General features: G+C 37.5%; 8 protein-coding genes and 1 pseudogene across 20 annotated transcripts; 1 reads left to right on the forward strand and 8 right to left on the reverse strand.

Annotated features, from left to right (window-relative positions):
* Positions 1–1790: 1790 nt before the first annotated feature.
* Positions 1791–5860, forward strand: LOC104703623 (ubiquitin-like-specific protease 1D). Of its 4 annotated transcripts, none has more exons than XM_010419662.3 (14): positions 1791–2296; positions 2521–2563; positions 2657–2838; positions 2929–3296; positions 3449–3497; positions 3833–3918; positions 3999–4028; positions 4107–4202; positions 4295–4397; positions 4507–4604; positions 4789–4911; positions 5063–5177; positions 5262–5369; positions 5495–5860. In XM_010419662.3, exons 1-14 carry the CDS (start codon positions 1946–1948, stop codon positions 5648–5650), a joined length of 1908 nt encoding a protein of 635 aa, XP_010417964.2. In that variant the 5' UTR covers positions 1791–1945; the 3' UTR covers positions 5651–5860. The 4 variants fall into 4 exon arrangements, 2 of the variants coding, with proteins under 2 accessions (XP_010417964.2, XP_010417965.2); XR_015562633.1 differs by having other exon boundaries at positions 1805–2296; positions 4542–4604; XR_015562634.1 differs by having other exon boundaries at positions 1830–2296; positions 2663–2838; positions 4542–4604.
* On the reverse strand, positions 5714–8229 carry LOC104703621 (uncharacterized). 4 transcript variants are annotated; one of them, XM_010419661.3, is made up of 9 exons: positions 7895–8229; positions 7746–7813; positions 7534–7636; positions 7344–7441; positions 7067–7197; positions 6870–6978; positions 6559–6750; positions 6341–6477; positions 5714–6249 (listed from the first exon to the last, which is right to left on the reverse strand). In XM_010419661.3, the coding sequence occupies exons 1-9, from the start codon at positions 8145–8147 to the stop codon at positions 5961–5963; spliced, it is 1380 nt and encodes a 459-aa protein (XP_010417963.2). In that variant the 5' UTR covers positions 8148–8229; the 3' UTR covers positions 5714–5960. The 4 variants fall into 4 exon arrangements, with proteins under 4 accessions (XP_010417963.2, XP_087316099.1, XP_087316100.1 ...); XM_087459973.1 differs by having other exon boundaries at positions 7067–7207; positions 7344–7377; positions 7895–8223; XM_087459974.1 differs by having other exon boundaries at positions 7067–7207; positions 7895–8223.
* A 730-nt stretch (positions 8230–8959) lies between these two features.
* Positions 8960–9748, reverse strand: LOC104703624 (NAC domain-containing protein 83-like). Its single transcript, XM_010419664.2, has one exon. It carries the CDS (start codon positions 9616–9618, stop codon positions 9076–9078), a length of 543 nt encoding a protein of 180 aa, XP_010417966.1. The 5' UTR covers positions 9619–9748; the 3' UTR covers positions 8960–9075.
* Positions 9749–10390: 642 nt separating this feature from the next.
* Positions 10391–11288, reverse strand: LOC104703626 (uncharacterized). Its single transcript, XM_010419667.2, has one exon. It carries the CDS (start codon positions 11286–11288, stop codon positions 10485–10487), a length of 804 nt encoding a protein of 267 aa, XP_010417969.2. The 3' UTR covers positions 10391–10484.
* A 257-nt stretch (positions 11289–11545) lies between these two features.
* LOC104703625 (putative beta-glucosidase 5) lies at positions 11546–14202 on the reverse strand. Of its 7 annotated transcripts, none has more exons than XM_010419666.3 (12): positions 14001–14202; positions 13854–13917; positions 13722–13771; positions 13562–13637; positions 13322–13481; positions 12977–13229; positions 12781–12896; positions 12475–12689; positions 12341–12366; positions 12113–12200; positions 11954–12035; positions 11546–11860 (listed from the first exon to the last, which is right to left on the reverse strand). In XM_010419666.3, exons 1-12 carry the CDS (start codon positions 14196–14198, stop codon positions 11638–11640), a joined length of 1551 nt encoding a protein of 516 aa, XP_010417968.2. In that variant the 5' UTR covers positions 14199–14202; the 3' UTR covers positions 11546–11637. The 7 variants fall into 7 exon arrangements, with proteins under 7 accessions (XP_010417968.2, XP_087316063.1, XP_087316061.1 ...); XM_087459937.1 differs by having other exon boundaries at positions 11546–11849; positions 12977–13193; positions 14001–14197; XM_087459935.1 differs by having other exon boundaries at positions 12977–13193; positions 14001–14183.
* A 924-nt stretch (positions 14203–15126) lies between these two features.
* Positions 15127–16159, reverse strand: LOC147941945 (uncharacterized; annotated as a pseudogene).
* Positions 16160–16661: 502 nt separating this feature from the next.
* On the reverse strand, positions 16662–17785 carry LOC104705137 (chalcone--flavanone isomerase-like). Its single transcript, XM_010421119.2, has 4 exons — positions 17574–17785; positions 17343–17501; positions 17033–17256; positions 16662–16957 (listed from the first exon to the last, which is right to left on the reverse strand). Exons 1-4 carry the CDS (start codon positions 17695–17697, stop codon positions 16727–16729), a joined length of 738 nt encoding a protein of 245 aa, XP_010419421.2. The 5' UTR covers positions 17698–17785; the 3' UTR covers positions 16662–16726.
* A 522-nt stretch (positions 17786–18307) lies between these two features.
* LOC104705138 (uncharacterized) lies at positions 18308–19349 on the reverse strand. The gene has a single exon (XM_010421121.3). The coding sequence runs from the start codon at positions 19321–19323 to the stop codon at positions 18364–18366; it is 960 nt and encodes a 319-aa protein (XP_010419423.3). The 5' UTR covers positions 19324–19349; the 3' UTR covers positions 18308–18363.
* Positions 19350–20085: 736 nt separating this feature from the next.
* On the reverse strand, positions 20086–22288 carry LOC104703627 (polygalacturonase 1 beta-like protein 2). The gene is made up of 2 exons (XM_010419668.3): positions 22029–22288; positions 20086–21958 (listed from the first exon to the last, which is right to left on the reverse strand). Exons 1-2 carry the CDS (start codon positions 22092–22094, stop codon positions 20138–20140), a joined length of 1887 nt encoding a protein of 628 aa, XP_010417970.2. The 5' UTR covers positions 22095–22288; the 3' UTR covers positions 20086–20137.

A 22288-nucleotide genomic window follows, 5' to 3' on the forward strand; every position in this document is an offset into this window, starting at 1 on the left:
ATCAAAATTCCAATTTTATTTTGATTATTTAATTAATTATTATTTTTTAATAATAAACACTTTCAGTTTTCTATTAATTATATCGAACCGGAAGTTAATCCTTTATGCGAACCACGTCGATATCCGACACCTTTATTTTCTGATTCGATCGGTTTGTTTTATATCATCGAATTAGAGTAGCTTGGTTTAGAAAAAACCCTAAACCCTAAACTCGACATAGGGCTTTGGTCAGCTCGAGTGTTGGATTCGTCATTGTTTGGGTATAAATTTTTTGTTAGAAAGGTGAGTTAATGACTATGGCTTATCTCAACTTGAGAATTCTCTGTTTTGGTGTTCTTTGAGTTGTGTGATTGATTCCCTCGATATAGCTAGAGTTTTCGGAGAATGTCGAGCAGGCGTCGGTTGACACCATCCTTCGCCAGGTGTCAATATCGATTGACACCAGAAGGATGTGAATTTGTTGAGGTTGAATTTGGCATCACAGACATTGTGGCGGTGATAGTTGGAACCGAAAGAGGTAGAGAGAGATCGTGTTCAGCGAAAGTACATAAAATTTTTATGAGAATTAATATGAAATAATAAAAGTCTTCATTAAATAATCGATATAAACTCACAGTCGATGTAAATTCTACGTAAATATTACGATGTGAATAAATTATCTTTTATTTGGTCGCAAATTTTTGTTCTAAATGAAGTCAAATAAGAATACTCTTTTTGGTGATTGGAAACGATTACATTTCCTAAATGTTGTGAGATTGTCCCACAAATGCGATTACATTTCCTAAATGTTGTGAGATTGTCCCACAGATGCTGTTGTTTGTGCTAATATAAAGTGTCATTGAACATAATAATAATAATAGATATATCTTGATGTAGATTTCTATTACTATAAGAAAATGTTTGAATTTGTAACAGAGTTTGATACCAAACGGTCCAAAATATTGGAAACCCACAATGAATAATTAAGAAAGAATATTCTAAGAACTTAAAAGAATTTGCTAGAGGAGATCTTGAAAACTAAGATACATCCCGCATACACATATATATATATATGTATATATGCATTGCTAGTATTTAGCATCAACTACCTCGTTGAAATCAGGATGAACAAACGAAAAGGTAATAGAACTAAACTTAGCAGAGATAGAGAGGATATCGAACAGAATACCATGGAGTTCCTTATGAGGAACAGAATCCGCATACACAGAGATATATTTATCTAATGAAATTGACACTCTTCTTAATATCGAAAGAGTAAATACTAAATACTAGCAATGTATATATCTGAATAAAATCGAGTTAATCAAATCCACATCCGAATAAACTTTATAAGAATCTGCAAGATCGAAAATGAATCATATCCGAATTTTACATACCCAAAATAAAATAACCAAAACTATATTCTTTATTAAAAATCAAAATTTATATTAGAAAAAAAATAATTAAATAGATGTATTTAAATGTCTAATAATCTATTGTATTTGTTACTTATGCTTTTATTTGTCAACTTATTCAAAATCCGAACCGGACTCAAAGAGATAAAATGGTTCTATTCGAACCAAAAATTTTAAACGTTTTTTCCATTAATTCCCGCGTAAATATATATTATTTAAAACGACGATGATCCTATATTTTCTGGAAACAAATGTAAGCTAAGATTTGAGAAACCCTAAAATTAATGTTTTGAGAAAACTTAATGTATCATCATTACACATTATCCCAATCTGTGAACAAATTAGAAATTACCACCATATGATATATATATATACCACGAAATAAATTCTCAAATTACCAAAATTTACTCAAAGATAAAACGAAAACAAAACCTCTTCTAATTAAAGAGAGTCCCTAAAACAAGTGAAAAAAACGAAACTGATAAGTGAAGGATTCTGAACAAAAGAGACAAATGGGCGATTGAGAGGAGAAGCGGCCTTGTTTTGGGGAAATGACGGACTATAAGACGAAGGAACTCTTAGTAGTAGATTGTACCAAGAAGAAACATTTTGTGATTGATTGGACTACAGCCATGGACGACAAGGAGGAAGCAGACCAAGTTCCCGAGTTGGAGATTGTTACCACCACCAAACCTCCGCCGCCGCCAACGTTTCTCTCCGACGATCAGATTGATTCTCAGAAATCCCTAACCGATCGTGCCCTAAACGAGCAGCTGGAGCGTAACAAATCCCACCTCGTGAAATTAGGTCCGGGTTTACCAGACAAGGGTGAGAGAATCCGACTCAAAATCGCCAGCCTCGAGGAGGAGAAGCAGCGTAGGGTTTTACAGCGCTCGCAAATGGTTTGTTTTAATGGGTTTTTTTAAAAAGCTTCACACTTGTTTTGTTTGGTGTTGTTGACTACATACATTTCCATAAATCTTTAGTGTTGTTTCTCTCATCTTCTAAGCTAGAATTGAGCTCATTTAAACATGTGAAATTTTTTATGTGATCTCTTTAAGAGATTTTTTTGATAGAGATGGTTTATCTGATGTGAAAGCTACAAGACTCTTTTTATTTTTGGCAGGATGTGGATAGGAGTTTGAAGACCATGCAATCCACAAGCTCAGGTATTTCTTGGTGTAGACTATGTTAAATTGCATGTTGCTTTCTTAATAGCTTAGCTCAGTGTCTGAGTGTTTAATGAACCATGTTTCACGTAGGTTCAGATGCCTTAACACAAAGACAAGCAGCCTCAAATGACACCTCTAGACAAGGGAATGCAGCCTCAAATGACACCTCTAGACAAGGGAATACAGACTCAAAAGACACCTCTAGACAAGGGAGTGCAGACTCAAAAGAAGTCTCACGGTCAACATTTAATGCGTTTTTTACTAAACCGAAGGTATGGAACCTCTTCATTTTGCCATTTTTTTAACTGTTTTAGATGGCTACTTGTTCATGATAGTACTACTTTGTAATATGTGTTCAACAGGCGGATACTCAGTCAAAAAATGCATTTGGCAAAGAACTAGAAGATTTGGGATGTGGAAGTCAGTCAAAGAAAGCATTTGGTAAAGAACGAGTAGATTTGGGATGCGGAAGTCGGTCAAAGAAAGCAGTTGGTAAAGAACGAGAAGATTCGGGATGTGAAAGTAGGAAACACAAGGCTGATAGAAGGCCCGTAACAAGGATGAGAAGTGGGTGGCGGTTGTTGCCAGATATAGGGAAAGCTGAGAACAGTGAAAAGCAGTTTAATTCTGGATTGAAAGGATCAAGAGGGAATCAGAAATCCAAGGACTCTTCCTCTTATTCTCTAGTTGATGATGATGACAACGACCCCATTGGCCATGAAACTCCTAGGTCCATTTCTTTTCTCCTTTTCCAACTGTTTCTGCTACTATTTTGTCGTTTTTAAAGGGTTCCCAGTGGTTAGTTCTATATTGTTGTGACATGCGTTATGGTACACAAGAGAATGAGTTGTATTGTAATCGCGCAACATCTTTCTTTCATAGGGAGTGGTCTTGGGAAGAATATCCATCACAGGGTTCAAAGCGCCGTAAGGTATTATTCTTCCTTACTCCTGTTACCATATATCATGCAATTGCATTTTCTTGTGTAATCATTATAAGTCCTAAGAAATTTACTCCAGCAGAAGCATGGCTCATTCTGCGAAAACTTCTGTTATTTCCCAACCGACAGTTTTATGAAACCTTACGAAAGACTTTCAACTTTAGAACAGTTAATTGCTCTCTAGATAAACTACAGAGCTGTGCTGTTTAAATAGATTTAGACTTCCTAGGAAAAAGCTTTCTACTTGGCTATAGCTATGTTTTGGCTTATCCAATATTTTTCTCACTCCAACTCGTTTGATATGTTGTTCTTTCAACTTACTACAGCAATTAGATGATACAGTAATAAACGTGGATGAAGAAGAACCTCGAACTCCAATGGTGGAGGAGCAAGCTGTTGAACTGCCTGAAGGGTAATAATCACCTGTTTTCTTTTTAGCTTCATCAAGTTACAGCTGGTTGTATATAAACTAATAGGTGATGAAATTTGCAGCTTACAGGAAGAGATATGCTACCCATCAAGGTAAATCTATGTCAAGACTGATCTAGGTAACTTACTGTATATTTGTTACCCTCAAAATATTAATGCTTGGTGATCCAGGGACGATCCGAACCTTGTTCAAGTTTGTCTTAAGGATCTTGAATGCCTTGCGCCTCGAGAATTTCTAACATCGCCTGTTATGAATTTCTATATCAGGTAGTTTTGGAGTGTTAGACTTGCCATATATGTTGTCTTATATAATTGCATGATTTTTTATATAACTTTTTTCCCTCATTTTCTTTGGCTAGGTTCTTGCAGCAGCAGATATCAACATCGAATCAAATCTCTGCTAATTGTCATTTCTTCAATACCTATTTCTACAAGAAGCTCAGTGACGCTGTTACATACAAGGTGATTATAAAATTGTGATCCTTAGAAAGTCATTCTCTGTTGGTATTCTTGCATTTCACATTTTATCTTGTTGCTTATGTTGGCTTGTTTTGTCCTTTCAATTATATAGGGGAATGACAAGGCTGCCTTTTTTGTGAAGTTCAGGCGGTGGTGGAAGGGGATTGATTTATTCCGTAAGGCTTATATTTTTATGCCAATACATGAAGAGTAAGCTCTTTTCCTTTTAGCACTGTAATTTTAGCTTATTTCAATGGCCACTGTCATTTTATAACAAAAGCTGCTTTTGTCTTTGTGATGGAGACATGTTATCCGCGCCTTGCAAATCTTTAGATTTTTTTTCTAGAGTTCTAAAGAGCTATATATTCAGCATGATTCTTGTACCATGTTTCAGTCTCCACTGGAGCCTTGTGATAGTTTGCATCCCAGATAAGAAAGATGAAACGGGAATTACTATACTTCACCTGGATTCGTTAGGACTTCACTCGAGAAGATCAATTGTTGAAAATGTAAAAAGGTGAGATGCCAGGAGCTTTACCTATGACTTTATCTTTTCACATGCTTGAAGTTGTGTGCATACGGTTTCAATTCACAAAAGGAAAAGGTATTGCATTGGCTTATAAATGCAGAATACCACATTCACTGAATTCTATGTCAACCGGTTGCAGGTTTCTAAAAGACGAGTGGCATTATTTGAATCAAGATGGTAATTTATCGGATCTACCTATTTCAGAAAAAGTATGGAAAAACCTCCCCCGTAGGATCAGCGAAGCTGATATACAGGTCAGTCTTTTACCTTCTTAATCTCATGATCAAGTAACTTTGTTTAGATCAATTCGTCTTATGGTTTTCCCTTTGTACAACCAGGTTCCGCAACAGAAGAATGACTTCGACTGTGGTCCGTTTGTTCTCTTCTTCATTAAGCGGTTCATCGAAGAAGCACCTCAAAGGTTGAAAAGGAAAGACCTGGGAATGGTGAGTTATCGAATCATAATCTTTTCCTTACTCAAACTCTTTCCCTGATGCCGAATCACATAGCTCAAACTCTTTTCCTGATACCAAATCACTTATCTTCTGCTTACTCTTGTTTTTTTATCCAGTTCGACAAGAAGTGGTTTAGACCTGATGAGGCCTCTGCTCTGAGAATCAAAATCCGAAACACACTCATCGAGCTATTCCGTGTCAGTGACCAGACAGACCAAACCAGTACAGATAATGCAGCAGCATCCAAATCAACACATTGCTCATCGCTCTAACAGAGTTTAAGCTCTTCTGTTGTATAGACGTTAAGGCAAAAGTACTATTATTGGGGGCAAAAGTTTAACTAAAAAGAAATAGCCATAAGTTCATATAGGTTCAAGTATGCGCTTTACATATTCTAATTTATTACACCTTTGACCTTCGTAGAAACTTGCAACAAAACAAAAACCTTTTAACTTTAATTGTAGTTTTCACCTTTAACAAAATTTCGTTGTCACAGAACACCTTTGAGGATACATAAAAAATTGGCATCTAACTTCGTTGAAAATGAGATGTTTTCTTTTTCCTAATCCGACATTTGACAAATCAAACTGATGCTCTTAGAGCAGTGCGGAACTGCTCAGGCACCCGCATCACTGGTGCCTGAATCGCCCCAAGCATGCCAAGCTGCCCACATGCTGCCATTTGATCGTTGCCTCGGCTAAACCGCATGAGAACAGTGCAGCCTCCTTCAGCCAAAATGTTACGAAACTTTATCATCTTGTCTTCGTCAGTCTGTACGAACTGAGAACCACTGTGTGGGTTGAATTGGATAAGGTTGATCTTGCATGGAATCCCCTGCACAAGCTCCACTAGCCTCCTTGCATCATCCATGCTGCACAATCAAAGAGTTGATAGTTTCAGATTTGAACCATTTAAGCGGAACAGAAAGCTTACCAATGGTCTCTAATGATGATTTCCCTTACCTGTCATTCACTCCTGCGAGCATTACATATTCAAACAACACTTTGTACTTATGCCTTGAGCTCAGTTCTTCTCTGAGCGTCTCAAGGAGCAAAAATAACTTGTATTTCCTGTTAATTGGCATGATCCAGTTTCTGACCTGCACGGTTCAAGTTAAATGAGGTCAGATCATCCCTCATAAAATGTTTGACTGTTTTAAAGAGATAGCATGAAACAAAACCTCATCAGTTGTTGCATTCAGACTGACAGCCAAAGCACAGTTTGACTCACGGAGAAAACGCTTCAGCTGAGGAACAAGGCCGCTGGTTGAGACTGTGACCTTACGGGGACTGAAATGAAGTCCATGCTCATCTACCATTATGTTTGCAGCTTTGATGACATTGTCAATGTTGTGAAATGGCTCTCCCATTCCCTACAAAACACATCCAGTTCCATTAGAAACTGGAGACAACAGTATAAACAGACCTTAAATATGTTGAACGCCTAAAATAATATGTAGAGTTGTTTTATTTGTCTCACGAACATGCATACCATAAAGACGACATTTGTTATTGACCCAACTTCATGGGAAAGCAATCGTCTAGCATAGACAGCCTGCTCAACTATTTCAGCAGTAGTGAGATTTCTCTTCAAGCCCATCCTGTGAAATCAGCACAAACATATACATTAAACCACAAATCAAGAGCTGAGAAAGTAGGTCAAGAGAATATCTGCATTCTTCAGCTTACCTGCCAGTGTAGCAGAACTGACAATTCATGGCACAACCTACTTGGCTTGAAACACAAACTGTTGTCCTGCCTCGATCACAAGGTATAACAACTGTCTCAATCACAAGTCCATCATCCAACGTGAACAGAATCTGCAACATCCTGCGAGTTATGAATCAATGAGAACATTCCCAAAACCTCACTGCGATATAATCCTTGTCCATTCAGTGTCTAACATCATCCAGGCATCACAGAATACTTTAAAATGTTTTTCCAAATAAGAAACGATCAAATTCACCTTCCTAGTTCCATCTGAAGCCGAGCGAATATCCCTAAAAGATAATGCACCAAACACAGCATGTTCACTAATCATTTTCTTGAGATCTTTGTTCAAACCTATAAGAATAAACAACATAACCTAAGAACCAATCCGCATCAACTGAGAGCACAAAAACTCTTCTGAATAAAAGACATATCAGTAGACAAACCTTCAAGCTCATCAACATCATTTGCCCATATATTGTCCTTGTATAATCTCTTCCACAACATTAAAGCCTGTTCTGGTCTAAACCCATGAGACTGAACCCATTCCTACACAGTTGAAAATAACCCCAATGCTAACATTACTTCGAGAACAGGATAAGTCATACCCTTCAAGAAAAGATTGAGACTTTAAATTAAAAAAAAAAAAAAAACTTACTTCGAGAGCAGTATAAGTCATACCCTTCAAGATCACCTTCTGATTATCATCATCTCTCACCACAGAACCTAGCAGATATAAATCATCAATAACTACATTTCTCAGTATAAAGGACCCAAATCCGCTTAGATAAAGTAGAAAGTATTCACCTTTAGCCGATGAGAAGTCTTCTAGTGAAGGAAGATAAGCTGCCGAAGAAGAAGAAGAAGAAGAAGAGAAGCAAGAGAAGGAGAAGCTTCGGGATTCGAGGAAACGAATTGAATTGGTAAGACGGTGGTTGCGGAAAGGCGAAGAAGGTAAAGATAGGGTTCCGGGGAAAACCACCGTTGATGAGAGTAGCGTCGGAGTGACGACGACGACGGCGGCAGAATTGGCGAGAGTGGTGATACCAAGTCGCCTCATTGTCGACGAATCACAAAAATCGAATTTTTCTTATTATCTGCATAGTCACTCAATGACTCAAGTCCCTATTATTGTTACCATTAATGTTAGTCACAAAATTTATATAATTAATAATGTAAATTTTACTGTTTTACTGAAAATAAATAATAATAAATAAATTCCGAATTTCTATAATTATTAAACTCCATATGTATACCAATTTTCAGTGAGTTATTTTTGAATGTATTAATATCGGCATTTTACAAATTTTAAGATTAACACTGTTTTGTGATTTATGAACATGTTACTATACTGGTTTTGTACCTATGTAAAAATACTTACTTATTTTTAAGTTTTATAGAGACATTGTTTTCATTTGTTATCCAATTTCATAAATTTTAATTTAGGTGGTATATTCGTTGAGGTATTATCTGATGATAGTGGATTGGAATTTTTTTAAAGACAATTAAAACATTGAAATTTTTTGTTTTGGTGAAGAAGAATCAAAATATTGTTTTTTTTTCTTATGATTTAAAAGAAAAATTAAATCAAGTTTGAAGTCTTTGATTATTTTTCATACTTAAGATCTCTTGGAATTTAAAAACAAAACACTTCAAAAGCTGCGTTTGAGAAAGGGTGATTCAATATTTCACTGCAAACTGACACTATAATTGCATAACCAAATTAAATTCCAAAACTTATCGCGTGATTAGTAGCAGCAATAGTATATTCCAGAACTGACTACAAACATTTTAAAATGCAACTGTTTTGAAACGATCCCACCAATCTATATGTTCAATTCTAATAACAACAAATCATAAAAGATCAAAACATGAGGTGGAATATCATTCATATATCAAATCGAACAGAGAGAACGAGAGGTATCAAGAAACTGGATAAGAGTCTAGAAAACATAAATCGAGCCATCAGTTTCATATCATAAGACTCATCATATATAGGAACCTCGGATATGGTTGCACAACATGAAATCTAGTGTGTTTGGATAAAGAAATCGAATCTTGCAGATCACGTAACCTTGTTTGCACTGACTCGCAAGCCTATACTCTTCCATCACCCAGATCCTCTTATCTCTAACTCGTCTCTTCTCCTTTTCCCAGAACTTAAACATCGATTTAGGTTTCTCCTTTTCGCAAAACTTATAAACCTTCTTGAACCCTAGAATCTTCCCTGTCTTCTCCGACTTGATCAGTTTATCACGACCCATGACCCTCCAACAACCGGATTCATCACATCCATCGGTTTTACCAGAATTCGCGCTCCGATTAACGAAGAAGTAACGCCCGTCGTATAGGATCCAAGGGTTTTGAGTATCGAAAAGCGTCGATGGGTTCTTGCAGTATACGTCTTGGCTTCGGAGGAAGTGGCGAGGCCAAACGTTTCCGTTATTATCGATCATCATCATCATCATCTTCAAGTACGTCGTGACGATTTCATCTTCAATTGATTGGTGATGTCTTGATGACTTCATCATCCTGATTCCCAAATGAAACTCAGGTCTCGTAGAAGAAGATGTAAAGAAACTGGTGACGATGATTGATGAAGTGAGAGAGAAACAAGAAACGAAAGACGATGTAAAAATCGTGAAGATGATAGTGTTTCTTGGGAACGAAGGTACTACACATATAGAGAGGCGCTTCTTCTTCTATTCGTTGGTACCGTTTACAACCGATTTGTCCTTTGTTGTCTCTCTTTGATAACATTTGTATACTTTTTGGATTTAATGGTTTATAATATAAAGTTCTTAATTTAATTTTCTTTAACAAAATATGGAGGATTTAGAAAATTAGTAAGTGATGTACATTTTTTCCTTCTTTTTTTTTTCCTCTCCTTTCTTATACTTTTCAGTTCTTCGTTGTTAAATGAGTGAGTGACTACTTTTATTTTGGGTTTTAACATATATATATATATATATATATATAAATTTTTGGAAAAAATAGTCAGAAAAAAAAATTATGGAATAAAAATATACTGAGAAAATCATATTCGCTGGAAATGCTGGAGTTAGGTAGACTTTATCAAACTGGATTTAAAAAAAAAAATGTAATGGGAAATTTAATTCCTACTTAAGCATCAATTGTTTATAATTATTTTATGTGTTCTTAATTACAATAGTAGGTAGTTTTCTAGCTAGTCATCAATTAATAGAATTAAACGATGAGATATAAATTAGAATTTAGAAGATCATATCTTCCAAACCCGAAAAAAGTGGAGTTAGTTTTGACATTTTATTTTCTTCTTAGATATTGAAACCAACAGATTTATTTTTATTTCAAATCCAAAAGCAATAATACACCTAGAATATTAATACTAAATTACTAATAAAGAACGAGTACTATCTTATCCACCAAACCAAGAAAAATCATATATATCTTGTGGATATTCATTATCTCGAAAAAAGTCATCACGTATTAAAACATCATCTTGTTGATTAAGTCCTGTGGACGGCGACGCTGAAACCTCCTCGGCCGCCGGAGGATGAACCGTCGGTGGGAAAGTAAACTGATGACCAGCTGCTCCGATGAGAAAATTGCGAGAAAGTCTCTTGCAGTTTCCGCAAAGCATACACCTCAGATGCGGCGGCACTGCTTCGTGAAGGTGAAACACCCGGTCGCAATTATGGCACATAAGCTTGTCGTGTCCACGACAGTAAACAACAGCGTCTGAAGCTAAGCATGATTCACATCTCATCGCAAACATCCATCTCTCACAATTAGTGTTCCCGTTGCAGCTCATCTCAAACATCCCTGCTCTTCTCTGGTGCTGGTGACCAAGACCAGCCACATGCTCGTGCTCATGATTGCTATGTTGAACCACATGAGGCATATGCGCATGCTCATGATGCTGATTAGTGGTGTTATGATGTGGAGGAGGAAAGCAACTGAGGATTTGAATGTGGTGGCGGAGAGTGGTGCACTTGAAATAGCGTGAATAACAAGATTGGCAAAGAGCCATCTCATCGTCACAGCATAGGAGTAAAGCTGGATTCCTCTTGCAGTTATCGCAGATTTGGTAACGTACATGTTCCTCATGCAAGTTATTACAATGGCGCAGGTAGTCACATGTAAGACAGAAGTTGAGAGATTCTGTTACACAATGGATCACGTCTGTTGAATGTTTACATGAGTGACACGCTTGAGCCATGTTTCCTGTAGTAAAAACGAAAGAGAAGAAACAGAGAACCAAACTTTTGCTTTCTGTTTATCAAAAATATTTGCAGATTAACGCAGTGTATAAGCTCGTATTTATATATAACCCTTCCTCTAATTTGTAGAGTTTTGTTTTTCCCTAACTGATTAAATAGAATGATAATTCTGTTTTTGTTTGATAAAAACCTATGTAATTATCTTTAACTATAATTTATTTCTCATAATTAAAACTAAAATTTATTAATGAGAATATTTGGAAAATATAATTATTTGATATGTGAAATATTCATCAGAATAGTTATCACAAAAAAAAAAAAAAAAAACAGCAGAATATATAGATAATACTAGGAGGAAGAAGACAATTCTTTGATGCCTTGAGAACCACGAAAGGTGGTTTTGCCCCTGAGAAAATCAGAGTAACAATGAGCAGAGAGTCTAGGAGATCTCTTTCGATGAGGATCACTAAAATTTACAGAGTACAATCCATAACCATCATGGTAGCCCCCTCTAAGCTCGTATAAATCCATAAATGACCATACAAAGTAGCCTCTCGTGTCTGATCCATTCCTATACCAGTAGTAGTAATGTCTTTTGTTTTCTTCTTCTTATCACGCTCAGATGACAAGAGAGTAAAAGATGCAATAAGAAAACTTTACTTACCTTATGGATTTGAGCATAGCACCAATGTAAGCATGTAAGTATTCCACCCTTGGTGTATCCTTCTGTTGCTTTATCGGTGTACCTATTGGTTTGCCATTGACAAGAGAATTGAGTAGACTAAGACAAAAATATGAGAGAGAAATCAGAGAAGATAGTGACCATTCTCAAGGATGTAGACTGGAGGATTGCCATAAGTCTGCTTTATATACTCCAAGACAGCTTCCATAGTCCATGGAGCAACAGGATACTACTTTGTCCAAACAAAAAACAAAACAACAAAGAAAGATGGATTAGTAACACTGTTCTGTTTGATAGAGACTTAAATTTATAAGAAATATACTGTATTAGGTTTTTGACATCTGAATTTGGTAGCATTGAAACTCCTACCTCCGGAACTGAAGTATTCCCAATGTCTTCCAACCATTAAAACAAAGAAGAGATGATTAATTAGCAAAAACAAATTATCAAAAGAGAAAAGAGTTTGTTTTTGTCGTTCAAAAATATCAAGTTTGATTCATTACAAGTCACATATCCGCCCATATCTGAGTAGAAATCCAGGGCTCCAGAATTGGATTTGCTGCTCGTGACCGAAGCCGCAAAATAGTGATTGATTCCTAAGAAGTCAGATGAGCCTTTAACTTGTTCTGATTCCTCCTCTGAGAAAACTGGCAGTCTTGATCCAACAGTTCTTCTCATTGTATCAGGATAGTCTCCAAATATAAGAGGCTCAAGGAACCTGAGTTTTAAAGAGCAGCATATTTAATTTCTTTTCAGCTTAAAACCTTTGGAGAAGTTGCCCTTTTGGAACCATGTGTGTCTGAACTTACCAGCCGAAATAGAAATCTTTGGCTCTTTGAGTTGCAATGGTATCATCCTCAGAGCTTGTTGAAGGTTTAAACTCCATTAAATATAAGCCAAAACCTACGTAACCTCCCTGCTTATTCTGCACATAGTAGTTGCTCCCCTTGTCATCAACTCACACATTCAATAAAAATTTATTCATGCATAAGAAACTATGTATACCTTGTACTTTTGCTTATATAGTCTTGAAACAGAGGCATGTGCAAGCAGCAAGTTATGGCCTGCGATATATGTTTCAGTAGAAGAGTTACCTATCAAGCAGTTTTGCCCCGGTAAGGAACAACGACCAGGCGCTGTATTCCCATCATTGTAACCTCCAAGAGTGAATACGTTAGCCTCGTTTATCGTGGTCCAGAATTTGACGTTGTTCCCAAACTCTCTGAAACAAACATCTACATAAGCAGTGAAGTCTTTGCTGCAAATGACATATAAGTTTAGTGTCATCATCACAAATTCAAGATAATATGTGGAAAACAACTCAAGCAATGCTACTTTTATTTAGCCTACATCATCCTTTTGTTGACCCATCCTCCATATTTATCCTCAAGATACTGAGGATGATCGTAGTGGTAGAGTGTAGCATGTGGTTCAATCCCATGGGATATTACTTCTTTGATGAGGTTCTTGTAGAACTGTAGACCCTCTTTGTTAACTGGGCCTCTTCCATCTAATGAGATAAGAGCTAATAACAAACTTGATCTCTTCATGGTGAAACAAAACCACCGAGTGTGTTTGAGAAAGACTTACTAGGTATTAGCCTAGACCAAGAGATGGAGAATCTGAAAGCATCTAAGCCAGTGTCCACCATCAACTGCACATCTTCCTGTCAAATGAACTTAAGTTTGATGAAAATTCATAATGTGTGTACAAGATAATACTAAAGCAGAGAAGATAAAAAAAAGAACACCTTGTACTTGTGATACCCATCACATGCTATGTCTCCATTACCTGTGTTACCTGCAGATTTAGAAATAAGAATCAAAGCAACGACCAACCAACAGTTATAGGCTAATAGCTAATGTTGAATTGAAAAGCTTACGAGAGTGACAAAAAGTGTCCCACACGCTAGGTTTCCTTCCGTCTTCCGCGGCAGCTCCTTCCCACTTGTAGTCAGAAACCAAACATTTGGTTCATTTTTGTAGGAAGATTCAAGAGTTAAAGTAAGCCTAGAAATTGATTCCTAAACCTGATAAGCAGAAGTACCAGCTCCAAAGACGAATCCCTTGGGGAAATGAGATCTGCTGAAAACGTCGCTGCATCTCCCGGAGAAAGGTAAAGCCAAAAAAATGGTAAACAGAGCAAACAACTGTTCCATTTCTAAACTTTCTCTGTCTTTTGTACGGCGAGAGAGATAATATTTGTGTGACGAAGAAACAAAGTGCATGGTCCACTATATTTATTATTTATGTTCAAATAAAAAAATAAATAAAGAGCCTTAATTAGGTTTTGTTTGAGTTATTTTTTTTTCATTCTTCAAACATTATTGAGACCTAGGATTAGTGGTTTGTTACTCTCTTGTGTTTTTGAGCTACGTTCTATTAGTGGTTTGTTACTCTGTTGTGTTTTCATAGAATGTAACTCAAGAGTATTATTCGGTTTAGTAGATAAACAGTTCCGGTTTTCATTTGAATCGGTATAGTAGACAGGGACAAGAGAAACACAGCAACTCCTATGTAACTGATGAGTGAAAATACAATTAATCACACAAAACTTGCTACATGCTGCAGCATATTCATAATCCTGTACACTACAAGAAACTGTATTGATATTTAATCAAATGAGTAACGAAAACATCATCATTTACAATCAAGTATCAACCAAAAGAGAAAGACAATAATGCCAATCTCCATCCCTGTTGGTCGCAACTAGAAGCTACTGTAGCCTGAATGGGGATTTTGAAGGTCTCTAGGCCCATCACTGCCAATAAACTTGATTAAGGGACCTAGAGGGGTCCAAGAATCAAACCAGAAGCTTTCTCAAAGGCCATTTCCCAGTTTGCAAATCATAAAAGGTCCCATGATATGAGACATATATAGTTAGCAGAATCAGTAACGCAATTCTCAGGCTATTACAACTCTCTCAAACAGTCAAACTTCGTTGCCACACACAAAATGCAAATGTATAATATCTCTTATTACAAATTCATTTTTTTCCTAGTATTTTTATATCGCTAGAACAGAAGCATGCATATTAGTGTCTATGCATTTTGTCTATGACTTGAGAAAAGAATCATCAATCATGAATCATGATCAATTACATAGATGTTTTTAAACACACAAAAATATCTCTATATAGAATGTTGCGTAAGTCTCCTAGTTATCTTTAGTAATGATACTGATAACGGATAACACTTTATTCTGCATCTCCTTTTCCACAAGCCTGTACTCATCTATAAACCAAGTTACCTTGATCTCTTCTCCTTCACGAACATATCTTTGTTTCTCGGTTTCGTAAAACTTGAAAACCTTCTTGAAACCAATGGTCTCCCCGGACGGCATTGAATTGATCATCACATCAGGGTGCATGATCCTCCAGTAACCACCATCGCATTTCTCAGTATCACCACAAGTCTGGTTAGCAAAGATGCAGGTTCCGAAATTTAGAAACATCTGATCACGAAGATCCACAAACTTCAATGGATGCAAGCGGTACACGTTGTTTGTAACGTAGCTAGGCCAATTTTTGCCTTTGTAGACAGCCGGTATCCTCAACACATGTTCTTCCTCATCGTTTCGTGGATCTCTGGATTTGAATCCATAAGCTGGCAACAATAAACTTGCAGGAACCGGTACGGGTTCAGTAGTGGACAGACGAGAAATGCTTGGCAAGCAAGGAACTAGTTTCGGCTTCAAACAGAAAACGGATCTTGCAAATAACTTGAGGATCTTGCTTGTAGTTCAAGTTATTGGTAAGCCTAAACTCTTCCATTACCCAAATTCGCTTGTACTCTCTTGGTTTCCTCTTTGCGCAGAACTTGAGAATCTTCTTGAATCCTAGAACCTTCCCAGTCTCCTTCGATTTGATCAGTTTATCACGACCCATGATCCTCCAGCAACCTGATTCGCATCCATCAGATTTACCACACTGCTCTGTTCGTGGTTTAACGATAAAGAAGGTAGAGCTCTCAGAATCGAAATCTTCATATGGATTCGTCTTGAACACGTCTACGTCTTGGGTGAAGAGACCATCCCAAGCATCTTCGTTAACGATCATACACTTCAGATAACGTGAGAGTATTACATCGTCTTCTGCGTTCAACAGTTCGTCTGCTGCTTCGATCAGTTCCCTCGTGATTTGCTCATAAGTTGCCTCGTCTTCTCCGTTGCTCAGTTCGTCGTCCTCCATAATGAAACTAAATCGATCAAGAGAAGAAAAGATGGGATCGTAGGAGAGAAAGATCAAACGCAAGAAAGTGTTTGTTTCTTGGAGATGAAGCGAAGAAGAAGAAGATCGAAGAGAGACTTATGTTAATGGATGTGCTTTTATATCTAATTTTCGTGTTTTACCAATATAACCTTCTTCCTTCACAGATACTTTTACAGTTTCACTGTTATAGTTCCTTTGATAAAATAGTAATTTCTTAATTTGTAATTAATTACCTTTAAGCATGTTAAACGGATAATATTTGGCACTATTTTTTCTTCGTTATGTTTAAAATATACTTTAATTTTTTAACATAACGAATAAGTTATGTTTAAAAATATACTTAAATTTAGTTGTGAAGCAGAACGAATAAGTTTTAGAATTTTTTTTCTTTGTCTTTTTTGACCTAAGATTCCAAATCTTGGCCCTATAATCTCTTAATCACTAGTTTCGTTTGGTGTAACTCGAGAATCAATACCAACTATTGATAATATAATTTTTATTCGATTAATCGGCATTTTTTTATAAAAACAGAGGTCAAATGTCTCATTATTTGTTGTTCTCTTTGGCCAATTTATCCCCAAGGGAGAGATCCTTAGCTTCCTCTTTGACCTTGTTGTGATTCATCAGCTGGGCTAATCTCTCAGCAAGACTCAGCCTAGTCGCAGGAGAAACACCATTCTTTCCAATGATTGATTCAAGAACTGCCTCTGCCAACAACTTATTCTTGACCACAGCTTGTCCAGCTTTAGGAATAGTATCGTCTTTAGAAAACGCAATCTGCAAAACATAAAAGTGTTCATAGCTAGCTACACGGTCTGATGACTACTAATGTGATAGGACAAGGTATAGTACCGTGAGATAACCTTTAGGGGAAAGAGCAAAGAGGATGGAGGCACCGGGAGGGAAAGTTTGGTCTTTGAATATCTTCAAGAATCTTTGAAGAGCTTTGGCTTCACTCTGTGTGTAAATCCCTAACGATTTCCAAATCATGACACAGTTCTTTGCTACTTTCATCGAATATTCTTTCCCCGTTAATGGTCGCTTCATCGTCACCTTAATAAATTTCTCAAACTCACCTAATTTAAGAGCAATTCAATCGTAAGATTTTTCTTAGAAAGACCTAACAAAAATTGATTGTGACGTGTCCGTTAAGCAAGCACACCTGTGACGATGTCACGGAAGAATGGGACGGATTCCGTTAATTCCTTCCTAGTCTTTCCCTTCCACTTAACGGAGAGTGACGGGACGGCATTAGCCTCTAGGTAAAGGCCAATGACAGTGAAAATCACAAACTTACCATGCATATCCAAACCTCGCACACCTAAAAACAAAAGAAGTCAACAAAAAAAAAAGTTAAGAAGGCAAGAGAACAGAGGAAACAGAGTTTTCGAACCTGCACCACCGAGGAAGAGGGGATTGTGGGAAGCTGGTGAACTGATGGCTGGTGCAAATGTAACAGAATCGATCTGAAGTTGCGTGACGGAGGGTAACGGTAAGAGAGAGTTGGACAAAGACATGGCTAGCTGAATCGGTTTGATGATAATAACTTTGAAGTTTTGTTGGTAATTTATAAGAGAAAGAAGGATTACTGGCTTTAACTGGTTGTATAACAAATTAAAAATAAAATGGTCAACACTCAAATCTTAAATATTAAATTTTGAGTTATATTATTACTATAAAGAAGAAATTTCTATGTTATGATTTATGAATACTAGATACATGTCCATTATTAGGTCCATCTTCTAGAATATCCATTTTTTTTTTTGACAGTTTCTAGAATGTCCACCTGTTTATAAGGTCCATCTTCTATTACTTGTAAATGAGGTTTCACTTTGTCACCAGATAAAACCATCTCTTTGTACCTTCTATGTAAATGACCCTTTCTTCATTCATCAAATAGTACACCAAAATCTTATATCACTTCTCTCTCTATTTCACAACATGATTCTTTACATGCGATTCGAGTTAACAAATTGCAGCCACACACACAAAAAAAAGCCTCTCCTCTATAACCACAAACTGCAGGAAATAAAGAAGTATCCATACTACTAGTCTCTAGCTAAACCAAAGAGAATAGAGAAAAAAAAAAAAAAAAAAACACAAGTTCTCATGAATCATGCCCAATTGTACAATATCAGTAAGATGATCGATCATGAAATCCAGAGTAGAAGTGATCCCTAGAGCTAGTTATCTTCAGTTAACTTGATAACGCACAACACTTTATTCTGCTTCTCCTCTTCGTTAAGCCTGTACTCTTCTATAGTCAAAGTTACCTTCAAATCTTCTCCTTCATGACCATAGCTTAGTTTTTCCATTTGGTAAAACTCAAACCCCATCTTGAAACCAATGGTCTTCCCGGACTTTGACTTGATCAGCTCATCACTATGCAGGATCTTCCAGTAACCACCATAGCATTCATCGGTTGTACGAAAAGTCTCGTTAGCGTAGATGCAGATACCGTAAAGTCGAAACATCTGCTCGAAAGGATCCACAAGCGTCAATGGATGCAAACGGTAGACGTTATTGGTAACGTAGCTAGGCCAAACGTTTCCGTCAGAATCAGATATCGTTAACAGATAAGACTCATCCTCCTCTTGGGTATCGGAATAGTATCCGTAAGATGGCAGTAATAGATTTTCAGGAATAGTATAGAGATACGAGAAATGCTTGGCTAGCAAGAAACTGATCTCGGTTCGGAACAGAAACCTAATCTTGCAAATCACATGATCTTGCTTCCGGTTCAAGTTATTGGTAAGCCTATACTCTTCCATTACCCAGCTCCTCTTGTATTCCATTGGTTGCATCTTTAAGCAGAACTTGAGAATCTTCTTGAACCCTAGAATCTTACCAGTCTCCTCCGATTTTATCAGTTTATCACGACCTATGATCCTCCAGCAACCCGAACTACATCCATCGGTTTTACCACAACTCTCTGTTCGTGGTTTAACGACCACGAAGATAGGTATCTCAGCATTGAACTCCACATTTGGATTCTTGTTGAACACGTCTGCGTCTTGGGTGAAGAGCTTAGGCCATGAATCTCCGTTAACGATCATACGCTTCAGAAAACGTAAGATTATTACTTCGTCTTCTGCGTTTAACATTGCGATTTGATTATAATCTGGAGCCGATTCGTCCTCCATAATGAAACTCAAGAAAAAGATTGGATCGAGAGAGATAAAGATCAAACGCAAGAATGAAGCGAAGAAGAAGAAGAAGACGAGAGACTTAAGTTGCTTCCGTTATTTATATCAAATTTTCGTGTGTTGACCTATTTACCCTTTATTATACACAGTTTAACAAAGTTTTTATAACCTTATCTTTGTGGTAATGAATGGATAAATTATCTATAAACCTTATTTTCTTGAGCTTATTAAAACAAATTATTAGTATCAGTTTAAAATGTATGGCAGTTGTATGTTTTGTTGGCTAATCTTTTTTTTGATAAATTTGTTGGCTAATCTTATTACACTACAGATAGTAAATTTCTTAATGTATAATTAAATACTAAATTTCTTGATGTATAATTAAATACCTTTTAAGTAATGTACTGTGGATGCTCATATTTGGTTCTATTTTTTCGTCTTCGTATTTAACTGTAAAGTTGTTAAACTAATATATAAATAGTGTTCGTTTTACTGGTGAAAGAATACATTAGTTGGCAAACTCTACCTTTAATGAGATTTATCCCGCAATATTTAGAATCACCAATAGAAACAATTCGAAACCTGATTAAATTATTTTTAGGCATATTTGTTGGTGAATCGATAGTAATGATATCATTCTTTTTCAATGTACTTTTAGGCTCATTTCTGCCGATTTTTTTTTTTTTTTGCAAAGTAATTCAAACATATCATATATAAATAAACATGGGAGAAAGTTACAGTTTTGTAAAAAGAAAAATCTGATGAAGCAAATCTCAAATTTAATTTTTTTTTAAAAAAATTGACCAAAACCTTAATCAACGATATTCCAAGTCATATCATTCTCAAAGATCCAATGACAAACTTCAATCCGACCGGGACTCGAACCTAAAGCCAAAAACGCTCCATGACTCGGACTCCAAGCTGACGTGTCAACATGACAGATGGCAACACCATGGTTAATCTTCTCTAAACTCTCAGGTTCAAGTATATCCGCTTCGTAAACCCGTACCCGAGGAACCGAGTGACAGTAATACAATAAATACGGGTACAAACTCTGGTGACACGAAACAGCTCTCGTCACATCTCCACCGTTGATTCCGTTGACTTTTCCAATCACGATCTTTTTCTTTGACCCGACGACACTCTCCGTCGTCCTCACCACAATACCACGTCCAAGCACCGACGTAGCGAAATCTATCATATCCTCCGCCGATCCAACGCACCGCTTCGTCTCGCCGTGACTCGCTGGTCTCTCACACTCCGAAACCGCCGACGAGATTATCCCCGACATCGACGAATTCTCTCCGGCGCCAAAAACCCTCCGAATCTCTCCGATCTCCGAAGACGAAAACGGTATACTCGAAACAATGCTCCGGGGCAAAAACGTCCTTTCAGGCATTTTATCTTTAATATCGGGCATTTGCATCAAAGTCCCTTCTTTCAACATCGATTCCCTAAAGAATTTACCCTCCTCAACCCACTTATTCACCGTTTTGCCACTAGAACTCACGTTATTATTAGTGTAATGAGCAAAAACGACGCCGTCTTTAGTATACTCCTTAAAACTCGGACCTTGGCCGTAAGTCTTGAAGCTCACGTTACCTCCGACGTTGCCTTTGCCGTAACCGGTGAAATTATCTGAACCGAGGTTAAAAGATTTACCGTAATTTACGAAATTGACCTTCTCGTTGTTCGAGTTCTTAGCGTAGGAGGAGAACGAGTCGACTCCGATGTTGGATTGGTCTCTGTAGTTTTTAAAACCGTAAACGGCGCCGTTACCTCCGTCACCGTAGCCTTTGAAATCGTTAACGGGGACGTTACCGTTTCCTCCGTAGCTAGTGAAACTGTCGTTAGCTCCGTTACCGTTTTCTCCGTATTTGGTGAAACCGGATTTGACGACGTTTGACCCGGTTCCGTAACCCGAGAACTCGTTCGGAGCTCCATTTCCGTTTTTGCTGTAGCTTGTGAACGTTTGCTCTCCGTTGTTGCCGTTGTCGGAGTAGGTTGTGAAGGTTTGTGATCTTCCGTTGGCTTTGTCGGAGTAAGAAGTGAATCTCCCGTTGGGCTCGTTTGCGTTTGTGTTGTAGCTCGTGAATTCGCCGGAGCCTCCGGTGGTTCCGGTGGCGTATGTGGTGAAGGTTTGGTCAGCTACGTTGACATCTCCGGCGTAAGTTGTAAACCCTTCGTCGTGTCCGGCGGAGTTGCGGCTGTAACGTCGGAACGAGTCGACGGCGATGTTATCACCGCCGGAATAGTTTTTGAAAGAGTCGGCTCCGGAGAGACGGTCGGAGCCGTAGTTTGTGAAGTTCTTGCCGCTATACGCGGCGAAGTCGACGTCATCGCCGTGTTTTTCTAGGGAATGAGCGGCGAGTTCAGGGAAGCAGAAGAGTTTCGCGGCGGAGCAGAAATCGGAGTGGCGCGTGTGGAGGGAGTGATTAGAAGCGAGTGAGGCGAAGCGCGTGGAGTCGACGGGTGTTAGTGGAGACGCCTTGGAAATGAAAAATAAAGGTTTTGGTGAGTCGCCGTTGATGTGATTGTTCCAATAACGTATCAATGAGGCTTTTGGTGTGAATGGATTCTCTGACGATGCCGTGATGTTGCTGGCGGTTTGTTTTGCACCGGCGAGATGCACCTACATTTTGGTTATGGTTAAGTATGGGATTGGAATCAAACAAAAGTAAAAGATTGAATCAAATGCTTACATGAGAAGATGAGGAGATGGAGAAGAAGAAGCAAAGGAATAGTAGAGTTGAATCAACGTTGTTCATCTTCTTTGGTGGGTGAGAGAGTTTTGTTGGTTGAGAAGGAGAAATGGTATGAAGAGAGAGTAAGTAATGAGACTTCACTTCATTATTATGATTTCATGAAAGAGAGAGTGTTGTGAGACTTCATCACCTATGAAGTGAGTCATTATAATAAATTTGAGAAGTATGAACAGTTTTTTTCCAACTTTATTTTAGGT

This window comes from Camelina sativa, chromosome 7, assembly GCF_030686135.1.
Source record: "Camelina sativa cultivar CO46 ecotype springtype chromosome 7, ASM3068613v1".
NCBI lineage: Eukaryota > Viridiplantae > Streptophyta > Magnoliopsida > Brassicales > Brassicaceae > Camelina > Camelina sativa.